This window comes from Ceratotherium simum, chromosome 24 (genome assembly GCF_057802395.1).
Source record: "Ceratotherium simum simum isolate JZ-2026a chromosome 24, ASM5780239v1, whole genome shotgun sequence".
Taxonomy (NCBI): Eukaryota; Metazoa; Chordata; class Mammalia; order Perissodactyla; family Rhinocerotidae; genus Ceratotherium; species Ceratotherium simum.
The window spans coordinates 38903193-38925742 of NC_141923.1; the positions used below are offsets into that span (position 1 = coordinate 38903193).

Here is a 22550-nt window from a genome sequence, read left to right on the forward strand (position 1 = left end):
GGTATTACACTGGGCTCTGGGATTCCATAATAATTAGCCCTTGATCACAACATCTGCTAATACACTAGAGTGATGGTACTTATCATGCCTTAGTCAGATTTGAATTTCCCCAGAGCACAGGGTAGTTTCTTAAATGTGTGGAATGAATGCATGAGGGAATGATTAAATAAAATAATGGAAATTTAGTCAGGAAAGTTCTCTGATATTAAGTATTTGAAAGCCCTTTTGAAATGTACTGGCCGTCATGATGGTGATATTTCTCTTGAAGCTGAGCACTTACCACAGTTTGCCTGTGAAGCCAGTGAATTTTAGTTAATTATAACTTTTTTTCCTCTAAAGGGTCAAGACAGAATTTTACACTTTGAATGAGTCTCTTCCAATACTTGTTTTTCAAAAATACTTTATTCCAGTTGCCAACTGGTTTGTTAAGTGGGTCACTAACCTTCCAAATCTGAGCGTATAAATTTCTTGACTTTGAAAAACTGTCAAATGGAACATTTTCAAATATGGGAAGTGACCACTGCCATTACCCTTGTTTTCAAAGCTCTTTAAACCTAAATTCTCCAAAGAAACCCACAAAACTCTTCTTTAAGAGGGTTGATTTGGATCCACACTGCAACCTAACTCTACCAACAAAGTGTGCTTCTCACCAAAGACAGAATGGAGGTTCTTTGTTATTTCTGAAAGAGACAAATATCAAGGGAAATGAGCCCGAAAGGCTTTATGTTTTCTAAGTACTCTACACAGCGCTATACACAGACGAGACTGCAGAGATGTCCAGGGGTAAAATACACAGTAAAATAGTCTAGAATCGCGTGGCCTGTCTTCTAGTCTTAACTCCTGCGCAAGTTCTGCACTTACTAGATGTATAACCTTGGAAAAGAAACTAAAGCTTTCTGTGTCTTAGTTTCTGCATCTGTAAAATGGGATAAAATACCTACATCAATGGGTTATTTTGAGGATTCAACAAGATAACACATGTAAAATGTCTGCCACAGTTCCTGGCTCAGAGTGTTCAATGAGTGGGAGATCATGTTGATGATGATGGAAGACTCAGCCCCTTGTTTCTATTTTCTTTTCTTTATGACCTTGTATAAGACATTTAACCTCTTATTAATTAATTAATAAGTTAATCTTATTAGTCTTTCCTTGTGTAAGATGGAGAAAATAGTAGCCTTATATTCAATTACTCAGACATATCATTAGCAAACAAGGACATAAAGACAGAGGTAACTTGGTACAGTGTGAATTGGAAGAACTGGGTTCAGACTGTTGTTCTACTAGTTACTAGCTGTGTGACACTGGACAACTTCCAGGGGTAAAATACACAGTAAAATAGTCTAGAATTGCGGGGCCTGTCTTCTAGTCAACTTCCCTGATCCTCACTTTTCTTATTTATAAATTGGAAATAATATGTATCTACAGAGTTAGGGTTCAAGTTAAATAGCGCATATGAAAGTGAACTAAATTGCTCTGCACATTTGCAATTATTATTACCTGTACGATACAAGATTGTATACGTTGTCCTTATTGGTTTATTTTGTTTTAGTAACAGTGTGCTCAGATTTAAGTTTTCACCCTTTTTTTGTTGTCTTCCCCCTTTAGAACATTGTAGCAGTGATTGACCCTATGTTGATAGATTTTACCCAATTTTATTGATATCTTAAAAACTGTGTTCTCGCTCTATGATAGGTAAGAACCCTAGATACAACATTCAACCATAGGCTGCATTTTCTAAAGTATGGCGTTGGTGTTTTAAGGGACATAGTAAAAATAACCTATTGAAAAGCAGTAGCTTGCTAAGAATCGAGCTCATTTTCATGTTTAGTGGGCCACTGCACTGTCTTTCCTCAGGTAGGTGTGTTCTAGGGGGACTTAATTCTGCAAGTGTAATTCTTAAGAATATCTGCTTTGAGTTAAAAAACAAACAAACCTCGAACATGATGTAGTCTTCACAGAAATTGAAATATAATGATGTACACCTGAAATTTATATAATGTTATAAACCAATGTTACCTTAATAAAAAAAAACCTCACAAATAAATTTGACTTGATAAATTACATTAGGAAAGAATTCTGGGCAGGGTCCACTTTAAATGATTTCCTTTCATGCTTAAGATTAGATTTCATCTAAAGATTTCTGTTAGTTCAACCCTTAGGAAACCCCAGATTCAAGGCCTAAGAGTAACTGAGGCCTGGAGAGGTTAAGTGACTTGCCTGTGTATTATTAGTCAGGATTCTTTTGGGTGTAGGTTATAGAAATTCAACAGCAAAGTAGCTTAAACAAAAAAGGGAATTTACTTGCTCATATAACTGAAACTAGCTTCAGACATGGAATCCAACACCTCCAAATGTGTTGTTAAAACTTGGCATTTGGGTCTGGCCCCGTGGCTTAGCAGTTAAGTGCGTGCGCTCCGCTACTGGCGGCCTGGGTTCGGATCCCGGGCGCACACCAATGCACTGCCTCTCCAGCCATGCTGAGGCCGCGTCCCACATACAGCAACTAGAAGGATGTGCAACTATGACATACAACTATCTACTGGGGCTTTGGGGAAAAAAATTTAAAAAAGGAGGATTGGCAATAGATGTTAGCTCAGAGCTGGTCTTCCTCAGCAAAAAGAGGAGGATTAGCCCGGATGTTAGCTCAGGGCTGATCTTCCTCACAAAAAAAAAAACAAAAAAACTTGGCATTTGCCAAAGTTTCTTCCACTGTATTGGCTTCCTCAAGGATGGAAGAGGGGGAGAGAGATGGTCATAAGTAGCTCCAACTTACATCATTTCTATGGTTTATGATCCAAAAGGAAGAGAGGCACCCCTCATCCCTCTCCCAGCATTCACAGAGCAAATCTTGGGGAAGATCCAATTGACCCCCTGGGGTCATGTGCCCATCTCTCTGGGGGAGTGGAAGAGGGAAGCAGCATGGTTAACAGTCCCACCAGGATCTCATGAAGTGAGGGGTGTGGTCCTCAAAGGAAAAGAGGGGATGAGTGGGAAGCAGATATCCACCACCCCAAGGCTAGGCCATTACTAAAGGCAGGGCTAGGACTTGAACCCAGGACCTCAGTCCTACTGTGGTTCTGGAGGTTACAGTGAGGAAGAGAACTAGGTAAGCTTAGAGCAAAAATAGATTGAGCATTTTAAAGGAATATCAATTAGAAATGAAGATAAAGCTCTGAAATGTTAAGTCAGATGACCATTTTTTTATTTCACAAGTATATGAATATTGTAAAATGCAAATCTCTGTTATTGCTAATGAATGCTGCCGCACACGTCCCATAATTTAGTGCAGAAGTGGATTGAAAGGCATGTCTCTCATGTCCTTGCTCCTTGTTTTCTTCCTGTCACAGTGGGGTATGCCAGAATAAAATTTTAAGGAAAAAAAAGAAAACTTCTTAAAGAAAACTTTCTAGATGGAGAAAAAGTATTAAAAGAAGAAGAAAGTGGGTGATTATGGTAATAACTAGTATTTATGGAGCAGCTGACATGAACCAGGCACCATAGTAAATGCACAGCCTCATTTCAGTCTGATGACCATCCTGAGTCAGGAAGTGTCTGTCTGCTTATTTCACGCCAGGAGACCACGGCTATGAAAGGTGAGTACTGCCCCCAGCTCCTGCCGTCAGAGCTGGGATTCCACCTGGGGTATATCTGATCCCAGAGTCTGTGTTCTCCTCATTGTGCTTACGATTAGTGATAGCTTTAGTTCATTTAATTGTGTAATTTGACTATTTTACAAGCAATATTATTGCTTGTGATATATTATTTTGTATTTCATCCTGTGTGAAATAAAGTGCACTTGAAGCTGCCTTTCTCCTTCCTGTTGTTTTTTGTTTTTTTTTTTCAATTCTCCTTCCCCATCAGTGACATAGGGCCCCTCTTCCTGCCTTGATCCCTCAGTGACCTGGGCCTTGTCACTGCCAGGTAGGGAAGTGGAGCACCTAGACATTTTAACTCTCAAGCAGTAATTATACACATTAATCACATGGAAAGCCATGAATAACCTACCGCCCTTGAGGCACCTCTGAAAATGCAACTGCACCATTTAAACTGTGGCCCAAGAAAATGTCACTGCTCAGGGTGTTTCCTATGTAGATAAATGTGACTCAAGAAATGTAGCACCAAAGTGCCTTGTCTACACTAGTTGTGTGTATACTCCTTTTATTGTTTTTCCTAAGAGAGCAGCTGTCGCCTCAGGCTCTTTCACTGTTCTTCCCTCTCAGCCCACAACCAGCTCCATGTCACCTCCACCTCCTACACATAAGTTGGGCTAGTCTACCTCTGATGAGGCTGCCTTATTAGCATAAGTCTTTTCCTCCTCTATTGGTTGATAATTGGTTTGATGATGCTTCTGCTGATTTTCTTGGCCCTTTTCCATTCACCAGTCAGCCACCATTCAATAGTCTATGTCTTCTAGTCTCATCACATGGCCAGCCTGCCAGTAGATTCATAAGCTCAGCCTTGATATCTGGGAAGTGAATGCTGTCAATGCTGTCCATTGATAGCGATGGACAGTATTTTGTCACTTGATAATGGCTTCCCAGATGGCTATAATGTATATGTTTCTGTATTATCTAGAGTAGCAGTCTCCAAAGTTTTTTGATTATTCATTCCCATCCGTATATTTTTTGGGAGCAATTCTTAACCAAGTATACATATATTTATTTATAATATACATATGCTACCACAATTAGCTTATAACAATCACAATATATACATAGGGTGAAGTTCATTGTTAATGACAGTGGATATAAATCACATTCAAGTAATCTTGATGAATTTTTTTTTCAGCCAAAATTTGGTTGGATTTACTAGATTGTTATGTTAACTTTGAAATGTGGCTGTCAAAGATCTGATACTCCGAGAAGCATCAGTTCTGTCATTTGGTTGTTTTCTTGTGGTTTCTTTGCAAAGGAACTTCTGGTAAAGTCACTTGTCTATTTTCTATGAGTTAGTTTAATTAAACCTACATAATATAATCAGTAAATCCACTTAATTGAACCTAGCAAACTGCAATAAGTCACTACATGTTGACAGGACTGACTGGGTGGGACCACCATTGCCAACCCCTGGAAATGGGTAACTCCTACTTTTCCTTGAGGACATCTCCTATGCTGTTGTAGACCAAAAGACCATTTCATGTTGAGTGCAGGGTCACTCATTCCATATATAAATCATTATTTGAGCTTAATGCCTTTCTTTTTCAATTAGAACTAAGCATAAATAGATGACCTCATATTTTCTTCTCCTGCATCCCAAATGGATTGCCTTGCACTATTCCTGGAATATAAATACTCTTGGGATGCATGGATGTCCTTTAGAAACTATTGGTCCAAGGAACAATTTCTCACATAGGCAAGGATGTTTCCATTTAAAAAGACCTGCTCATTTCAGTTACTCAGCCATTTTATAGAAAGTGAAATAGTTTTGAAATGAATTGTCTTTATAGAGATCCATAATTTGCAAGCAAAATCCCCACTCTACAAAATGTGAAATGTTCTAAGCAACAGCTGTGAGCATTTGAAACGTGCACTACTCTGACAGTTCGACTGTTGCCAAGGGAAATGGAGTTGGCTTTAAAACCTTCCTTGGTTTTTTTTTTTTTTTTTTTTTTTTCCTTCCTTGGTTTTAATTCTGCATTTACCCTCAATTAGAGATTGAGCCAACAAGTTCTGCATGGCTGGGGCACTGAACTTTTCCCGAAGACTGGTACGGAAAATGGAGTGTGGAAATATAAGTTTCTTGAAGCTGGGAAGGAGACTGGTATTCTAGCCAGTTTTACAAGGCCCAGTGGCGATAAACTTTTCAGAGCAAAAATAGGCACCATTGTACAGTGGCCCGTCATCTGGACTCAGCAGGGGGAGCCTGCTACCACCTGACAGCCATCTTTTCCCGTTTCCCATTTCAGTTCTAAACAAGAATCTTTTTTTTATCCTTCATGACACCAAAAATTTTTTTTCCATTCAAGAGCCATTTCTGGTAGTGCGCACAGAAATTTGCAATACTTGAGTGTTAAACAACACAAACAAGAAAAATGCGATGCATTTTTTTGTTATCACTTGTACATGTTAATTATAGTTTTATTTATGCATAGTTCTATTTCCTAACTGTATAGAAAACATGATATAATGCTGAAGGCAAAAACTAGGGCACAGAACGACACACACAATATTAAAAGAAAAAAATTGTAGAGGTCAAGTACACTAAAATACTAACAGTGGTTATCTCTGAGTTGAGGGAATATGAATGTTAATTTTGCCTTTTCTTTTTTCATTTTCCAAGTTTTGAACAATTGGTACTCTGACATTTGTAGTTAGCATTAAGAATTTCTTTCTTCCTTTTTTCCCCCCTTCAAAAGATGTACGTAGCGTGCATTCAAATAGAGCGACAGTCCAAGAATATTCTCTGGAAATGCACCATTTGGCCTAGGGCTCACCAAGGATGCAAACACATCTCTACATATTTGATCACTTGTTCTAGCCAGAGTTAAGTGAAGTCTTCTCCATAAACTCTTTCGGATCCAACCTGCCAATTAAAAGCTCCCAAGCTCCTAGAGTTTGGAGCTGGGTTTCCCTGAGCTCTGTGTAGAGTGGGGGCGGATGCGGTGGATCTCACGAGCTGACGGCAGAGCGCAGACAGCGTTCCCACCTGCACAAGCCACACTGAGCTGGCCTCAACCAAGGCTTGTAGGAGCTTCAGGAAGCTGATGCTCAAAGCAGAGGTTTAGGGAAAAGGAGACGAGGTGGCAGAGAATTAGAAGCTATACCCAGCCCTTGGCCAGGCCCCAGGGTTCAGACTGCGGTGCCAGGCCTCCCACAAGGTTCAGCGCACAGCGACTGCTGGGAGTTTCACAGCGGGCTGCAAGGGGCCCGGTTACACACGCAGTGGCGCCCGGGCGGGGGCGCTGGTTCCGGACCCGAGGGGGACTCCTCGAGCCCAGAAGGGCCACCCTAGCCGCTGACGGGAGCGGAACCAAGGTCCAGGGGGCGCCCCCACCCCACCCCTAGCCGACCCCTGCCCTTGGAATCTTCTGGTTGAAGACAACCGCTGCCCAGAGAAGTCTCGCATTGCGCGGAAACCCATCCATTGATCCGCCAGTCGCACACGGCACGGGTTGAAGGAGCTCCTCTCAGGCCCAGCGGGTCCCGCGACTCTCCTCTCCAGCCTACCCCACCGCCCGGCGGAAGCGGCAGCAGCGCGGCTGGAGCTCGCGGCTGCATCCGGGTCCCTCTCGCCTCAGCCCAATCCTCGGCCTCCTCTCTTCCCACCCTCCTGTTTCTCCGCCCCCCCGCCGCCAATCCCTGATCGGCTCTCAGCCGAACATGCTGGCCTGGGAGTGAAGGCGGACGCCGGCCAATGAGGCCTCGCTTCCCGTTTGAAGCCGCCAGTGAGTGGGCGCCGGAGGCGGGAGCTGCTGGCCAGAAGGTTCGGTTGCGCGTGTGCCATGGACTCAGCCGCCCGGTGATATTGACAATAGGAGAGAGAAAGGGGCATTGACGGGAACCCACCGCGGGTACGGAACGGCGGCTCTGGCAGCGGCGACTCCAGGTCCAGCGGCTCCTCCTCCTTCTGCTTCCTTCTCCTCCTGCTGCCGCTGCGGATCCAGTCTTCCTCCCTCCCTTCCCCCCCTCCCCACGTCGTCGCCGCCGCCGCCGCCGCCGGGTCCGGGGCAACGAGCAGAGGCGCCGCCCGCCGGGAATGTGAGCGAGGAGCCACCGGCGGAGCCGCAACGGGGTCGGTGCCGATTTGATGGGACGGGCCCGCGGGGGAGGATCGTGAGGCCGCCGCCGCCGCAGCGCTGAGGTTCAGGTCCGGCCGTGAGGCCTAGAGGCGCCGCTGCCGCGGAACCGGAGGGACGCCGCGCCGGACAGCCGTCGCCCCGGGCTCCCTGCCGCTGTCCGGACCTCCCCCCGCACGTCCCTGTCCCGCCACCCGCCCCCGCTGCGGCTCTCTCGCCGGTCTCCCGCCCCTCGATACCACAGATCATCTTTGGATTCTTCCTCAGAAGCTTCAAGGTAACTTCATCCCTCCAGCACCGCGGCTCGCCCGTTTCCCTTCCTCCTCCTCGTTCTCCTGGGGAACCTGCAGGGCACCGGCCCCGGGAAGGCCTGGCCCGGGCAGGCGAGGGGTGCGGTGCGGTGGGGTGGGGTGCGGGAGAGGGAGCGCCCGTCCCACTTGTCTGATTTACCTGCAAATGCTTCTGATGATGCCTCTCGTTCACTCTGTTCCCCTTGGCCCTTTTTCGGCACCTTCCAGCATTGGAGGCCTATTTTTGCCCCCGTTTATCCACTGACGGGGGTGGGGGGAAAAGGGGGGATTGGTGTAGTGAGGAGGATTCTATAGCGGCTTATCTTCTCCAGGGCTTGGGGTGGGGGGCGGGGTGGAAGCAAAGGGAGTATGTGAGCATCCCTACAGAGAGACCCCTTCCCCGTCTCCTCCACCCCAGTACCCCCTTTGGATTATCCTGAGCCTTGGAAATGCCCCGTGCCCGCTGCTCAGAGGATGATAAAGCTTCGGGCGCCCTGGTTCAGGGTGAAACCTGTTTCCCCGGGCTTTGCACGGACCCGCTGCTCCTGCACGTTCAGTTCTGCAGCACTTTAGGGTTGAGATCCTTGACGTTTGTTCTGGGCCGCGGGCATAAGGGGCAAATGATTTTTTTAAAAAAAAGTTACTACTGGGCCGGCCCTGTGGCTTGGTGGTTAAGTGCGTGCGCTGCGATGCTGGCGGCCCGGGTTCGGATCCCGGGTGCGCATCGAGGCACCACTTCTCCGTTCATCCTGAGGCCGAGTCCCACATACAGCAACTAGAAGGATGTGCAGCTACGACACACAACTATCCACTGGGGCTTTGGGGGGAATAAATAAAATCTTTAAAAAAAAAAAAAAAAAAAAAAAAAAAAAAAAAAAAAAGTTACTACCGATAAATCATCTGTAGAGATGGGAGATGAGGAATAAAGAAGAGACAAAAAGAGTGATGGAGGAATAGGATTTACTGAAATCTTGTGTTGTTAGTTAAATGAAATCTAAAAAATTCACATACCAGATTGGACAAGCAGCCCCTAAATTTACAACATGCAAATGTGATGTGGAGCTTCTTGCTGATGCAGTCATTATAAAAAATTTTAAGTGATCTTATTTCTTTTATAGTCGTTCATAGTTTGCAATTCCATTTTGAATCTGTCACCTTTTAAGGCTAAATTAGGTAGATTTCCAAAAACTTTTTAAAAAAAAAGAACCAAACAAGACTTCAGAATTCCAAACCTCAACATCATGTGGTTTTGTTTTTTGTGTATGTTTTTGTTATTTTTACTTTGTCAGAATTCAGGTAATCCAGGTGACTTTATTGTTACACATGCAGGAAGAAACTCTCTTACTCTTTTATTTAGAGGTTAAAAAACATTTGTCTTATGTTTTGGAATGACAGGTGAGTAATTGCATTTCAGTATTTCCCCCATATGCATTATTTGTATTTGAGTCTGCCATTAATCTTGCCTCGAGCATCAGTGGGGTGGAAATGATGGCATCTGTGAATGAAATTGAGCTTAACACTTGTTACTTTTAGGAAATAGCCTTCTTTTCAATAATTTGAGACAAGAGTTAAAAAAATTCAAAAGAACTGTTCACTTCTATCAGTTTGATGGAATGAAAATTAATATTTGATGATGAACTTCAAGGGAACTCAACTTGGTTGTCTAAGTAGGCTGTGAATTTGTTTTCATTTCAACTTTGGTGCACAATTCCATCACAGTTTTGTTTATTAAGCTTTAATAACTTAAGATGGCTTCATTCAAAAAGAAGACTTCTTTGAAATGATTTTAATTATGCCTTTTATGTGTTCTGTTGAAAGTAATCTAGCTTGTCCTCATTGGCAGTGTGGTGTAGTTTATCGTAACTAACACAGTACATTGCATTAAAAGTCATGTCTAGATAGTTTCAGTGATTGTGAATTTCACCTTGCTGTGATACTTTGGTGTAGATTCTTGAAGTACAATAAGAGTTTCAACTCCAGAGCCATTCATAATATTAAATATCTTGGGAAAATGTATCGATGGAAGTTTTCCAGCTGCAGAATAGCTCCAGAATTACTTCAGAAATCTCAAGTTGAGAAGAGCTTTGCAGTTAGAAAATGAGTAGATGGCTTAAAAGAGTTCTTCAAGTCTAAATGAGCATCTCTAATGCTTATCATAGTGGGAACAGCACAATACTTTAGAATTACAATATTGCTGATATGGTAGTTATATTACTTCTATTTTTCACCAAATTTTTGTGTTTCCCATTGAACATATGACTTTTCCTAATTGATTTTATTTGCTTTCTTGATCACATATTCCCATCGGCATCCATATTGTATATAGGAATTTTAGAGTTTGTGTCACTCACATGTCTGCTTCCACTGTGGGACTGTTTATGATACCTCTTTCTCTTCAGTAGGGATATGTCCTCAGCACCAACTACTCCTCCATCAGTGGATAAAGTAGACGGATTTTCTCGGAAGTCCGTCAGAAAAGCCAGACAGAAGAGGTCACAAAGTTCCTCACAGTTTAGGTCTCAAGGCAAGCCTATTGAGTTAACACCTCTGCCGCTGCTAAAAGGTAAGGCTTGTAATCAGGTGATCGATTCCTTTTCAGCTGATCTTTTTTTGTCTATGTATAATTTTCTTTTAGTAGAGTTTCACATTTGTTAAAATTCTGTGTTGCAATTGAAGGGATGGGAGATTTCAGACATGTTCAGGTTACAGGTGTGTGACCAGACACGCCCACTCTCCTTTTTAAAAGGCTCAATTTAATATAAATTGCTGTGGACAAATGGAAGGAAACTTATTATCGGGGGAATCTCTCACATTGTTAAGTAGAAAAACTGAATGCCAGAGAAATTTTATGATGTCTGGGTCTGTTTTTCATTTTTCCTTCTGTTGACATTTAGATGTATACGTGGTATGCAACAACAGCCACAAATTGTATAGTCTTAGTCACAGGAAGTAGGCCTAGTAGAGGAGGTGGTACCATTAACTTACATATAGAAAATGGCGTTTGAAAGAATTAATTTTTAAAAATCAAGAAAAAATGGTCAGTTAATAATTGATTACATGCATCTTTGTTTTCAGATAGTACAAATAGAAAACAAATATGATGATCATACTTGTTTAGTATTACTTTTCTCTTTCCTTTGGAATGAATTAAGAACAAGGTTTTAATATAAGAACTGTTTTTTCTAAATTAGACCTTTCAACTTTTATTTGGGTATGTGGATACTTTTTGTTCCTTTTAATTTTCATCTGTTTTACTTTATGAACAGGCATTTTTTTTTTGAAATATATCGGAACATAGCACTTACGGCACGGAAACTATCAGAATCTACCTTTGAGGGTAGATTTGTGTCTGCTGAACACTTTAGAGTCAGGAGAAAAGGGAGCATGAACAACACAATGCACTTTAGTGGCTCAGAGGAAATCAGAAAACCTAGTTTACTAGTTCATTAATGAACATTTATTTCTGTGACAGTTTGTGATATCAGAAGATATTATAAGAAAAACTGGAGTTTGACTAGCCTAGGATATTTCAAACTTTTATTTTTCCCATGTGAACATTTTTTTAAGGGAGGGAGTTTCATAAATGAGATTTATTTTTATATTTCCAATGTTTATACTTGAAATTGATGGAAACTAAATGAATACTGATTACTGATTATTATTATATAGAATAAAGATGCTACATCTACCAGTTAGTAAAGATGAGCTCTTATGAGTTTGGGGGGAGAAAATTTTGGCTAAAGCTATTTTGCTGGTAAAAATGAAAATAGTCTTTATGAGGATTTGGAGGAATAATGAAGGAAAAACTCTCTAGGGATAAAACTAACCATGCTTGAAATACAAAGTTGGGAGGCATATTGGATTTTTTTAGTAATTTATTTAATCTGAACTAGACATGTAATAGCTATTAGTGTCTATATCTGGCAAAGGACTTTATTCTGAGTAAGCAGATTAAACTTTTTTAGGGTTAGAAAGAATTTTAAACTTTATCATTGTATTAATTTCTTGGGGCTCATGGTAAACATTTAAATTAGAACTTAACTGACCACTCATAGCCAGGGTGTTGGTTTTGTGGGTAGTAAAAGAGGCATCCAAGAGAAGAATTTGGCACATGTTTTAATATTTTATTGTTCCTTATCTCTTTTTTTTTATTGTGGTAAAATATACATAACATAAAATTGACCATTTTAACTATTTATTTATTTATTTATTTTTTTGGTGAGGAAGATCAGCCCTGAACTAACGTCCATGCCAATCCTCCTCTTTTTTTGCTGAGGAAGACCGGCCCTGAGCTAACATCTATTGCCAATCCTCCTCCTTTTTTTCCCTTTTTCTCCCCAAAGCCCCAGTAGATAGTTGTATGTCATAGTTGCACATCCTTCTAGTTGCTGTATGTGGGACGCAGCCTCAGCATGGCCGGACAAGCAGTGCGTCGGTGGGGGCCCGGGATCCGAACCTGGGCCGCCAGTAGCGGAGCACACGCACTTAACCGATAAGCCCTGGGGCCGGCCTCCCATTTTAACTATTTTTAAGTGTGCATTAAGTGTGGCATTAAGTGCATTCACACTGTTGTGCATCCATTACCACCACCCATTTCCAGAACTTTTTCATCTTCCACAGCTGAAACTCTATTCCTTAAACTCTAATTCCCCATTGCCCGCTACCTCTAGCCCCTTGGCAACCACCATTCTACTTTCTGTCTCTATGAATGTTACTACTCTAGGTAGTGCATATAAATGGAATCATACTTTTTTGTGATAGGCATATTTCACTTAGCATAATGTCCTCAAGGTTTATCCATGTTGTGGCATGTGTCAGAATTTCCTTCCTTTTTAAGGCTGAATAATATTCCATTGTGTGTATGTGCTACATACTGTTTATCCATCTGTCAGTGAGCGCTTGAGTCGCTTCTACCTTTTGGTTATTGTGAATAACGCTGCTATGAACATGGGTGTACAAATTATCTGTTCAGGTCCCTGCTTTCACTTCTTTTGGGTATATACCCAGAAGTGGAATTGCTAGGTCATATGTTTAATTTTTTGAGGAATTGCCGTACTGTTTTCCACAGCAGCTGCACCATTTTACATTCCTACCAGCAGTGCACAAGGGTTCCAATTTTTCCACGTCTTCACCAGCACTTTTTTTTTTTGTGAGGAAGATCAGCCCTGAGCTAACATCCATGCCAATCTTCCTCTTTTTGCTGAGGAAGACTGGCCCTGAGCTAACATCTGTGCCCATCTTCCTCTACTTTATATGGGACGCTGCCACAGCATGGCTTGACAAGCGGTGCATCAGTGCGCGCCGGAGATCCGAACCCGGGCCGCCAGCAGTGGAGCGCGCGCACTTAACCGCTACGCCACGGGGCCGGCCCTACCAACATTTCTTATTTTCTTTTTTTTTTGATAATAGCCATCATAATGTGTGTAAAGTGGTATTTCATTGTGGCTTTGATTTGTGTTTCCCTAATAATTAGTGATGTTGAGCATCTTTTCATGTACTTATTGGCCATTTGTATATCCTTTCCTCATTTTTTAAGTGAAGTCTGGTAGTATTGAAAATGTTCCAAGAACTCTGCTCTCCAAGAATACGATTTTTGTGAACTTGTATATTTTGCCAGCATGGGAGAATTGGAGAGTAATAGGACCATATAATACTAGATATATGCACAAGCTTAATTCCAGACGGACTAAAAGTGATTCTTGTGTAGTAAGCACGTTTTGGGAAAATATTCTGGAAAGTATTTCATAAGTTAGATTTATATATCTATAGAATAACAAAGAAGTACAAATATAGAATTACAGATATAGACTTCAGGAATGTGTATTTGCTCTTGATTTTTGTAGTGAATGTAAAGAATTTGTTAAATGACACTTGCTTTCCTTGCAATGGATTGACTTATTTGTGTGTTGCCTTCTCACCAACTTTAGGAAGTAATTTGTGGAATATAAAGAAAATATAGGAAGATTTTCTTTTTTTTGTTTTCGTCATTTCCTTGGGAGAAGCCAGAATAAATTATATATGCATGCTAGTGGATATTGATTGAATTTCTGTAGTATTGCTTTGACTAAATTGGAAAGTTTGAGTTAATTTTATTTGGGGGTACAATATAAATTGCAGTTGAATTTTGTGGGTTGCTTTAAAGAGTTAAGTAAAAGACATGTCCTCAAGGTCTTTAATTTTAGGGGAGTTTGAAAATGAAAATTGTGTAAACGTAATAATTATATAACTCATCTCTTTAATATGTAATTTTTAAAAGCTCAAAAATTAGATATTCATTAATGATCACTTATTTTCTGTGTGTCCATTCTCAAAATGTTTAGTATATGTATCATAGTATTTGACTTATAAGTAATACTGCCATGAATTCGTAGCATTTTAAAAGTCTCTTCGCTTGCAGAACTATAATAAGTGAAAGGAAAGTTTCGTCTATTTTGCCCTTTTTCTAATACGTGGGGTTTTGACATTTGTATCAATGTTATTTTCTGTAGAAAGCAATGCCAGCATGTAGTTCGTGTAAATATATGGTGAGTGACCTGGCTTTTCCTCAGCTGTGTACGTATAATGAAATTGCAGGATAAACCTTGAAATATAGACATTTGAATCTTCTCCATCTTTATGTACTTCTGAAAATGTTTTCAAAGAGTCCTCAAGTTTTTTGAGCATAAAGACTCTTAGCCATTTTGCTGATAAAGGAAATCCAGTAGAGGTTTAGTGCCTTCTGTGCTTGACCAGAAAGTAAAGACTTGGGTACTTTCCTTGTGCCTACACAGTAGGGTACGAAGCACGCTTTTACAATTATCTAGGTGAGGCGCTGAATAAGGACCATCTAAGTTAAACACTTAAGCAAATAGACACACACACATTTATTTTAATGATAATAATAATAGTAAGTAGTAGTAGTAGTAGTAGTAGTAGTAGTGTCTGGTTAGGTGATTTATGTTCTCTCCCCTCCCCATCCTCCCATGCCATATTTCCTTCTTTCTTTAACTTTAAAAGATTCTGTAAGTTTAGATGTGAGTGATTGTTTTTAAAACTACCACCTCTTTGAAGATGGGATTATAGTGAAAGTGGCATTATTTCTAGCCTCACAATTCATTACGTATTTCTGAGGCATTTTGCTGATAGTGTGGACATTCAGTAGTAAACATTCCCCAAACTATGGTGACTGGAGATACCGTTCAGCAGAAGGAAACTCTTTGCCTCTTGGTGTTGAAACCTTTAGATGGGTAACCTTGTGTTTCTATAACACTCCTCTGATGAAAACATTTGTTTTTAAGCTCTAGGCTTATGATTCAGCTTACATTTTTATTTTTTAGGGTGTCAGTTTGTGAAAACTTTAAAAATTCCAATTTAAAACTAGTTTTTGTGCTTCTTAAATTGTTAGATGGGGTAATTCTCTCTCTCTTTTTTTTTTTTTGAGGAAGATTGCTCTGCGCTAACACCTATTGCCAATCTTCTTCTTTTTTTTTTTCTTTTTTCTCCCCAAAGCCCCAGTACATAGTTGTGTATCATAGTTGTAGAGTTGTAGCTCTTCTATATAGGACGCTGCCTTAGCATGGCTTGATGAGCAGTGAGTAGGTCCACGCCCGGGATCCGAACCCACGAATCCCAGGCCACTGAAGTGGAACATGCAACCTTAACCACTATGCCACCAGGCCGGCCCCTAGATGGGGTAATTCTCTTTCCTCTATATCTGCTTTGTGTAGGGTAAAGAAGAAATACACGGATATAATTGCCAATTTTTATAATGGGCTAGTGCTCTAATGTGTATTTATAAAGAGACTAGTCTCTTAAGGAATAGTGTTCTCTAGTTTAGTGCTTACCTCTTCCTTGTAGGTTATGATGCAGTGTCACATGGGGGAAGGACATGGGCTTTGTTGCCTGCAAGAGGCCTGGCTCACTCACTAGCTGTGTTGCCTGGGGCAAGTGAGCTAACTCTGGAAAGCCTTTGTTTCCTTGTCTGTCACATGGGATGATAATAATAATTGATAGATATAGTAGTGCCACATTCAATAAATACTAGCTCGTGTTATTTAACTGGGATTTCTAACTGGAAGTTAAAATAAGAGTAATGTGGAATTATTATTTGACTTTTTATTTTCCCAGCAAAAAGTTGAAATTGGAAATTTCTCTGAAAATTATGAAACGAGCATAGTTTTGTAGTCATGAACCTTTTTCAACCAAAAAATTCAAAGAAACAGTTTGCAAATGTATTGAATTTAGTAGACTAGTTATCTTAGACATCTTTATTTGGAGATTTTCACCTACTGCATTGGTAGCCTGCCACATTTTTTAGTGCAATGCTTTTTATTTTTAACTTACTCATTTTTTGGCTAAGTAATACAGTTATATGGTTCAAATTTCAAAAGATACAAAAGGATGTATAGTGAAAAATCTTCCTCCCCACTCAGTTCTACTAGTTCCCCTTCCCAGAAGTCAAAATATTCTTAGATAGAAGGTGTAGACATTCTTAAGTCCTTGATTGAATTTGAAATGCATTGAGCAGCCGGAAGTTATATGCACATTTTGTATGTCTATGTCTATTTTTAAATGGGAGAATTTCATAGCATTTTTCGGATTCTCAAAACGGTGTCTGAATCAAAAAAGGTTAGGAACTATCGATCTAGTTTGTACCGTAGATTCATGATGTATGTTCTTTAGACAACTAAATTGTAGTATGAATGTGTGTGTGTGGTTTTAAAAAATAATCATAAGCTTTGCTTTTGAACTAGAAGAACACCTGTAAGTTAATAGTTGTTAACATTCAGCTTTGCAGCCTTTGAAACAATGTGGCAATATTTTTCTTTTTGGAAAAAAATTATAAGATCTTGCACAAAACCAAGTGTCAAATTACACAGTTTTCATGTGTGAAAGATTACACTCAGTTGTAGTGAAGAGGTATTTCATTCACTTTTAGGTGGGAATATTTTTTTTTATATATCCTAATAGTTTGTTTCTGTAGCAGAGAGAAAATTCCCACACAGAGTCTTATGTGGGCCAAAAGATGTTGAGAGTAAGCGTTCCTGATTTATTAATCATTTAAAGTAGGGTAGCAACGTGTGTTCGTATCCCATCCCATGTGAGTGTGATAATTATGCTTAGTTCTTAACCTAGGGTTCATGGATTTCTGATTGGGGATAGGGTGTGTGCATCGTGGATGGGCTGTAGGGTTCTAAGAACCTCCTAAAATTCTATGTAATGTTTCTGTGTATGTGTATTTTTTTTTTTTGGCTTCATTGCTTTCATCAGATTCTCAAAGATTTAGCCCTGCCACTCCTGTTCTTTCCCCATGGTTAAGAGCGTTTGGCTTAGAGTAAAAGATTGGGAGTTGTTATTGTTATTGTTATTGTTATTATTATTTCCTGAGTATCATGTTAGCTGTATGTGAGCACATATGCATTGGACACTTAACAGTAACCATTGTAAGCTATAAACAGAATTCATCATAATGTGGGTCTCGCCAGGATATCACCCAGCTAGGGCATAAAAATATCAAGGTGCTAAATGAATCTTCTCATAAGCTGAGGTCATCCTTTCTACCTAGAATTTTCTTCCTTTGACTTTGTATCATTCTTCAAGTTTCAGCTCAAATGGGACCTTCTTAGGGACCATCCCTCATGACTTTTAAAAATAGCCTTTGAAGTTACTATCACTCTTGTTTCTTCCATTGTAGTTATAATCTGAAATTATTTTATCTTTGTTTACTTGTCTGTTATCTGTTTCTCCTCCCCCTTTAGAATATAATCTTCAGTGTAGAAACCTTGTTCTCTCATCTCTAGGGCCTCCATCAGTACCTTGTACTTAGTAGGCATCCAACAGATATTCGTTAGTAAATTAATGCACATTGTTAGTTGACATCTAAGTTGTTAGTCATAGTAGTATAGGCATTTATATTTTCTTTCTAAATATTAAAATTTTTTTTCCCCAAAATCCAGGCTATGCAAATTTTATTTTAACTTGTAATTTACATAAGATTAGAAACTTGTTTAATGAAGACTTTTTATTTTGAAAGGATCAAATTGCTGAGTGTTCACTTAAAATCCTGAGAGTGGCTTGGTGCTCTGGTAATTCTCCATGTTTCAGGATAAAAACAGAAATGATATCCTGTGGAGGGAGGATGGAGTGGGTTTTATGTATGACATACTAAGAGGGATTCCTTTTACTTAGGGGATTCATCACTTTCGTTTTGCAGAAGTTAAGATGTTAAGTACAGTGAAATCCCCTTTCTCTGCTGGTGTTTGGGGACTGAATTATGGGCTCATCAGATCGCCAGACTTTCTTTATAGAGTTTGAGAGAATAGCATATCTGAATACTATAATGGGCTTTTAGAGCAGGGTTTCTATGGTCAAATTTTCTCTTGTTTTTTTTTTGTGTGTGTGAGGAATATCAGCCCTGAGCTAACATCAATACCAATCCTCCTCTTTTTGCTGAGGAAGACTGGCTCTGAGCTAACATCTATGCCCATCTTCCTCCACTTTATGTGGGATGCCGTCACAGCATGGCCTGATAAGCGGTGCGTTGGTGCACGCCCGGGATCCGAACCCGGGCTGCCAGCAGCGGAGCACGTGGACTTAACTCCTATGCCATGGGGCTGGCCCTTCTCTTGTCTTTAAAACTTTTATTTTATGTTAATGTTCACTCTTAATATTAATTAGATTTTGTAGTGCTTGAAAAAGAACAGTAAAATTTCTAGACATTTCAAAAAATGCTAACTAAGGTAGTTCTTTGGTTTGTTTGCAAATAATGACATCCTCTTTTACTACTTAGAAGTACTTGAATATTTTATGAAAACAAATATGGGATCTTATTTTTATGTTACAGTAAAATTAAGCCTGTAATGAACATATTAATTGAATAATATGATATTACTATGTTGTTATATTATTACCTAATATATAACAGTATATACCTAATATATAGGACATATTTTACCTAAGGGAGGCAGGTGGCCTCTCTGAGGTAAGAATGGAGGCCCTGGGGTCACACACACCTGGGTTTGAATTCTGGGTTCACTCACAGCTGTGTGATTGCTAAGCAATGGTTTTTCAATCTCCAAAATTGGGAGAGTGTTAGAACCCACCTCACAGAGTCAGAGTAAGTGCCATAAAGCAGGTGGAACGTTTAGCTCAGTGCTGAGTATGTTTAGGAGTTGAAGAATATTAACTGTTATAATTGTAGGAAAAACCGTATAGTGGAAAATGCTTGCCACTGTTTTTCAGTTGACTTTTATTCCTTTAATACCTTACAGGGATTATTTCCATTTAAGGAAGAAAAATATGGAGTCTGTAGAGCTTTGAGAATTAGGCTTTTAAAGGAAAAAGGAGAATGAGTTCTGTGGAACAATCTCAGCATTACTGTTTAGTTAACATCAGTTTCAAACTGACTTCTCATTTCAGAAATAAGAACTTAAAGTAGCTAAGGTAATTATTTTCAGGGGAAATTCCATTTGCAGAGAGTTAACAGGTAAAATTATTATTAGATAAACTTATTTTGGAAGTCTTCTACTAGGACAGGATCTCCAAATACTTTTTGTAATTGCTTACTCCAATCTGTAAAAGTAACATACATATCTGTGTATACATAGTATACATGTGCAGTTATACAAATATATAATGCACATTAAGAACATACATGTAGGGGCCAGCCTGGTGGTATAGTGGTTAAGTTCACGTGCTCTGCTTCGGTGGCCCGGAGTTCGCAGGTCGGATCCCTGGCACGGACCTAACACTGCTCATCTAGCCATGCTGTGGCAGGCGTCCCACGTACAAAATAGAGGAGGATTGGCACAGATGTTAGCTCAGCAGCAATCTTCCTCAAGCAAAAAGGAGGATTGGCAACAGATGTTAGCTCAGGGCCAATCTTCTTCACAAAAAAAACCCAAATACAAAAAACATATACATAGAAAGTTAAAAAAGGATGATATTGAAAAATAAAACATATAGACATAATGGTTTTTTTAAAATTTTGCACCTCTTTTCCCTTGCCCATCCCCCCAGCACATGCACTGGCCCTGAGCACATCTTTGTTTTGAGATTTTGCTTCCAAGAGAGAACCTTCTCTTCAGGTTTTGAGCCTTGTTAGTTTTGTAGCAATTTATTTCTTTTTTTTTTTTTTTAAAGATTTTATTTATTTATTTTTCCCCCAAAGCCCCAGTACATAGTTGTCTGTCATAGCTGCACATCCTTCTAGTTGCTGTATGTGGGATGCGGCCTCAGCATGGCTGGAGGAGTGGTGCCTCGGTGCGCACCCAGGATCCGAACCCGGGCCGCCGGCAGCGGAGAGCACGCACTTAACCGCTAAGCCACGGGGCTGGCCCTGTAGCAATTTATTTCAAGCCAGAGAGAGATGTGAAGAGTTGAATGAGAAAACTTTCTTTACCTTCTTGAGGTTTTTGTCCAGACTTCTGAATGTATTGCACCTTAAAGAAACAAAATCTGAATTGAGAATTTTGCCAGTTTGAGTACTGTAGATGGTACTTTGCTGAGGGCTCTTATCTTGCTGTCGATGGTGGGTTTCAGAGGGCCCTTGACCCTCTTGAAATTCCAGGTAGTATTTTTTGTCTCTGTGAGATTGCCATTTTTCTGGGTGAGGGGTTTAGAGCTTTCATCAGGTTCTCAAAGGAGTGTCCCCAGAGGCTAGGAACCACTGCTTCGGATGGTGGGCGTCATTCCCTCACCCATAGCGAAGTGAGAAAATTTGTCATATAATCCCTTTCTGTAGAAGGGGGATCTCATGACGAGAGGTTTTTCCTGCATGTCTCTCCTGGTTTTTAATTCTTTTTGATACCAAACAGAATTTTAAAAGGCGTTCGAAGGTAGAAGTTTCTATATGACCCCAGTGTGGTGGTTTGGAAGTTTTTGATCAGTATCATGTGAAACAGTAAGCTGGGTGCATAGGGCTACCAATGGTAAAATTGAGCGTGCCTGTAAAAAAGTTTTTCTTCAATGCATTTCTTCAATGCATGGTGTTGCATTGAAGCTTCTCAGTAACACAGAGGGCAAGGAATGTTTGCTGTTAACTGAGGGCCAAGTAACTTGCCCACTCTGCAGAGAGAGCTGGGGTTGGGACCCCAGGCCTGTCTGGTTCCAAAGCCAGTGTCTTCTGTATCATGTGCATTAGCAGTAGATGAACACAGGGGAGCACTGGAGCTGGTGGCCATCTTGCTCACGCTGTGCTGGGATGATTTACTAAGTGGATCATCTTACTGCCTCTTGCAAAAGCTCTGAAAATTGTGAGGAGACTGAAGTGGTGAGAAAGAGAAGCGGAGAACAGAAGAGGGGGGCAGCCACCACAGCAGCACTGTGGGTGGCGGGTGGTGATGGGGAAGAGTTGTGGCCGAGCAGCAGGCCTCCGGCTCGGCTCCTTGGAAGGGTGGGGTGGTGCCTCCAGGAGGCAGGCAGGAAGGGGAGCTGGTACCCAGGATGGTAGGGAGGAGGAAGATGTGGCTCTGGACTCCGTGGGACTCAAATGCTGTCACAGTAAAGGCATGTCAGCCACGGAGTGGTTAGGGTTTGGTACACTGGTAGCATTCTGGCAGTGGTGTCCTTTCCTATTCATCTTTCCGACTTAGGGAACTCGCTGATTGTAGGAAAGGGCATGGGTTCAAGTCTAGGTGATAATGTTGGCTTTGTGAACTGAGGTCAGTTATTTACCCTCTTTGGAGCTTCAATTTCTACTTTTGTAAAATGGAACTCATGCTTCCCAAGGTGGTTGTAAGGAGTGAGATAATGTGGGTGAACTGCCTAATGTGTGGTCGGTTGCTTAATAACTATTCCTTCCCCTATCTTTGTTTGTCATTGATCTTTCTTTGAGTCACTCCTGTGGACCTGGATCTTGTTTCAGAATATGTACACAGTGTTGTGAGGGAAGAGATCTGGCAAGAGTTCATCCATTTATGTAGGCACCATGAAGGACTTTCATCTTACTGTGATGTTACATTTTAATTTAATTAATTTGTGGTTGCTTGTGCCTGGAACACTGTTCAAAGTTAAATGTTAAAACATTGAAAAGAACATGGAGAAAATTAGGACTTGGCACCATTTCAAGACAAGTACTGTTTTCTAATAAGGAAGATATAGGCTTTGGAATTAGCCTTTTACTGAGGGGCCCCCAGAAGACCATGTCTGGAGATGGAAGGGGTGCTCCTCTGCCTGCCTGATAAGGAAGTACAGTGAGAGTTCAGAGTGAGTTTGCACCCCTGAAGAGCTCTCCTATATTAACAGTTTGGAAATCACAGCTTTTGCATGCCTTGCACATTATGGACAGATAACACTTTTCTTTTTGAATGAATGAGTATTTTGAAATCAAGGACATTTGTAGCAAAGGTGAAGTTTCTTTTGAGGGTCAGAAGGCTACTTCAACCTTTGTTTTATCAAGTTAATTTTTCAGAAAGAGAGTGATGCATCAAAACGACTGGTGTTTTTCCCTAATTTGTGAGCAAAAGGCAAAGGGGCTTGAGAGCAGATTGATAGAAGGGACTTTTTAAATTAGGAGGAAGTTTCAGTAGTCTGTTCTGCCCTGTCTT

General features: G+C 40.6%; 1 protein-coding gene across 2 annotated transcripts in view; it reads left to right on the forward strand.

Moving 5' to 3' along the window:
• The first annotated feature begins 7423 nt into the window (after positions 1-7423).
• PPP2R5E (protein phosphatase 2 regulatory subunit B'epsilon) overlaps positions 7424-22550 on the forward strand; it is a 141601-nt gene continuing 126474 nt past the window's right edge. Inside the window, exons 1-2 of one of the 2 annotated variants that reach the window (XM_004426228.3) lie at positions 7424-8012; positions 10425-10588. In XM_004426228.3, the coding sequence (XP_004426285.1) occupies positions 10432-10588 (157 nt within the window). In that variant the 5' untranslated portion in view covers positions 7424-8012; positions 10425-10431. The remainder of the gene's footprint in view (positions 8013-10424; positions 10589-22550) is intronic. The other variant, XM_014784284.2, reaches the window with a different exon arrangement.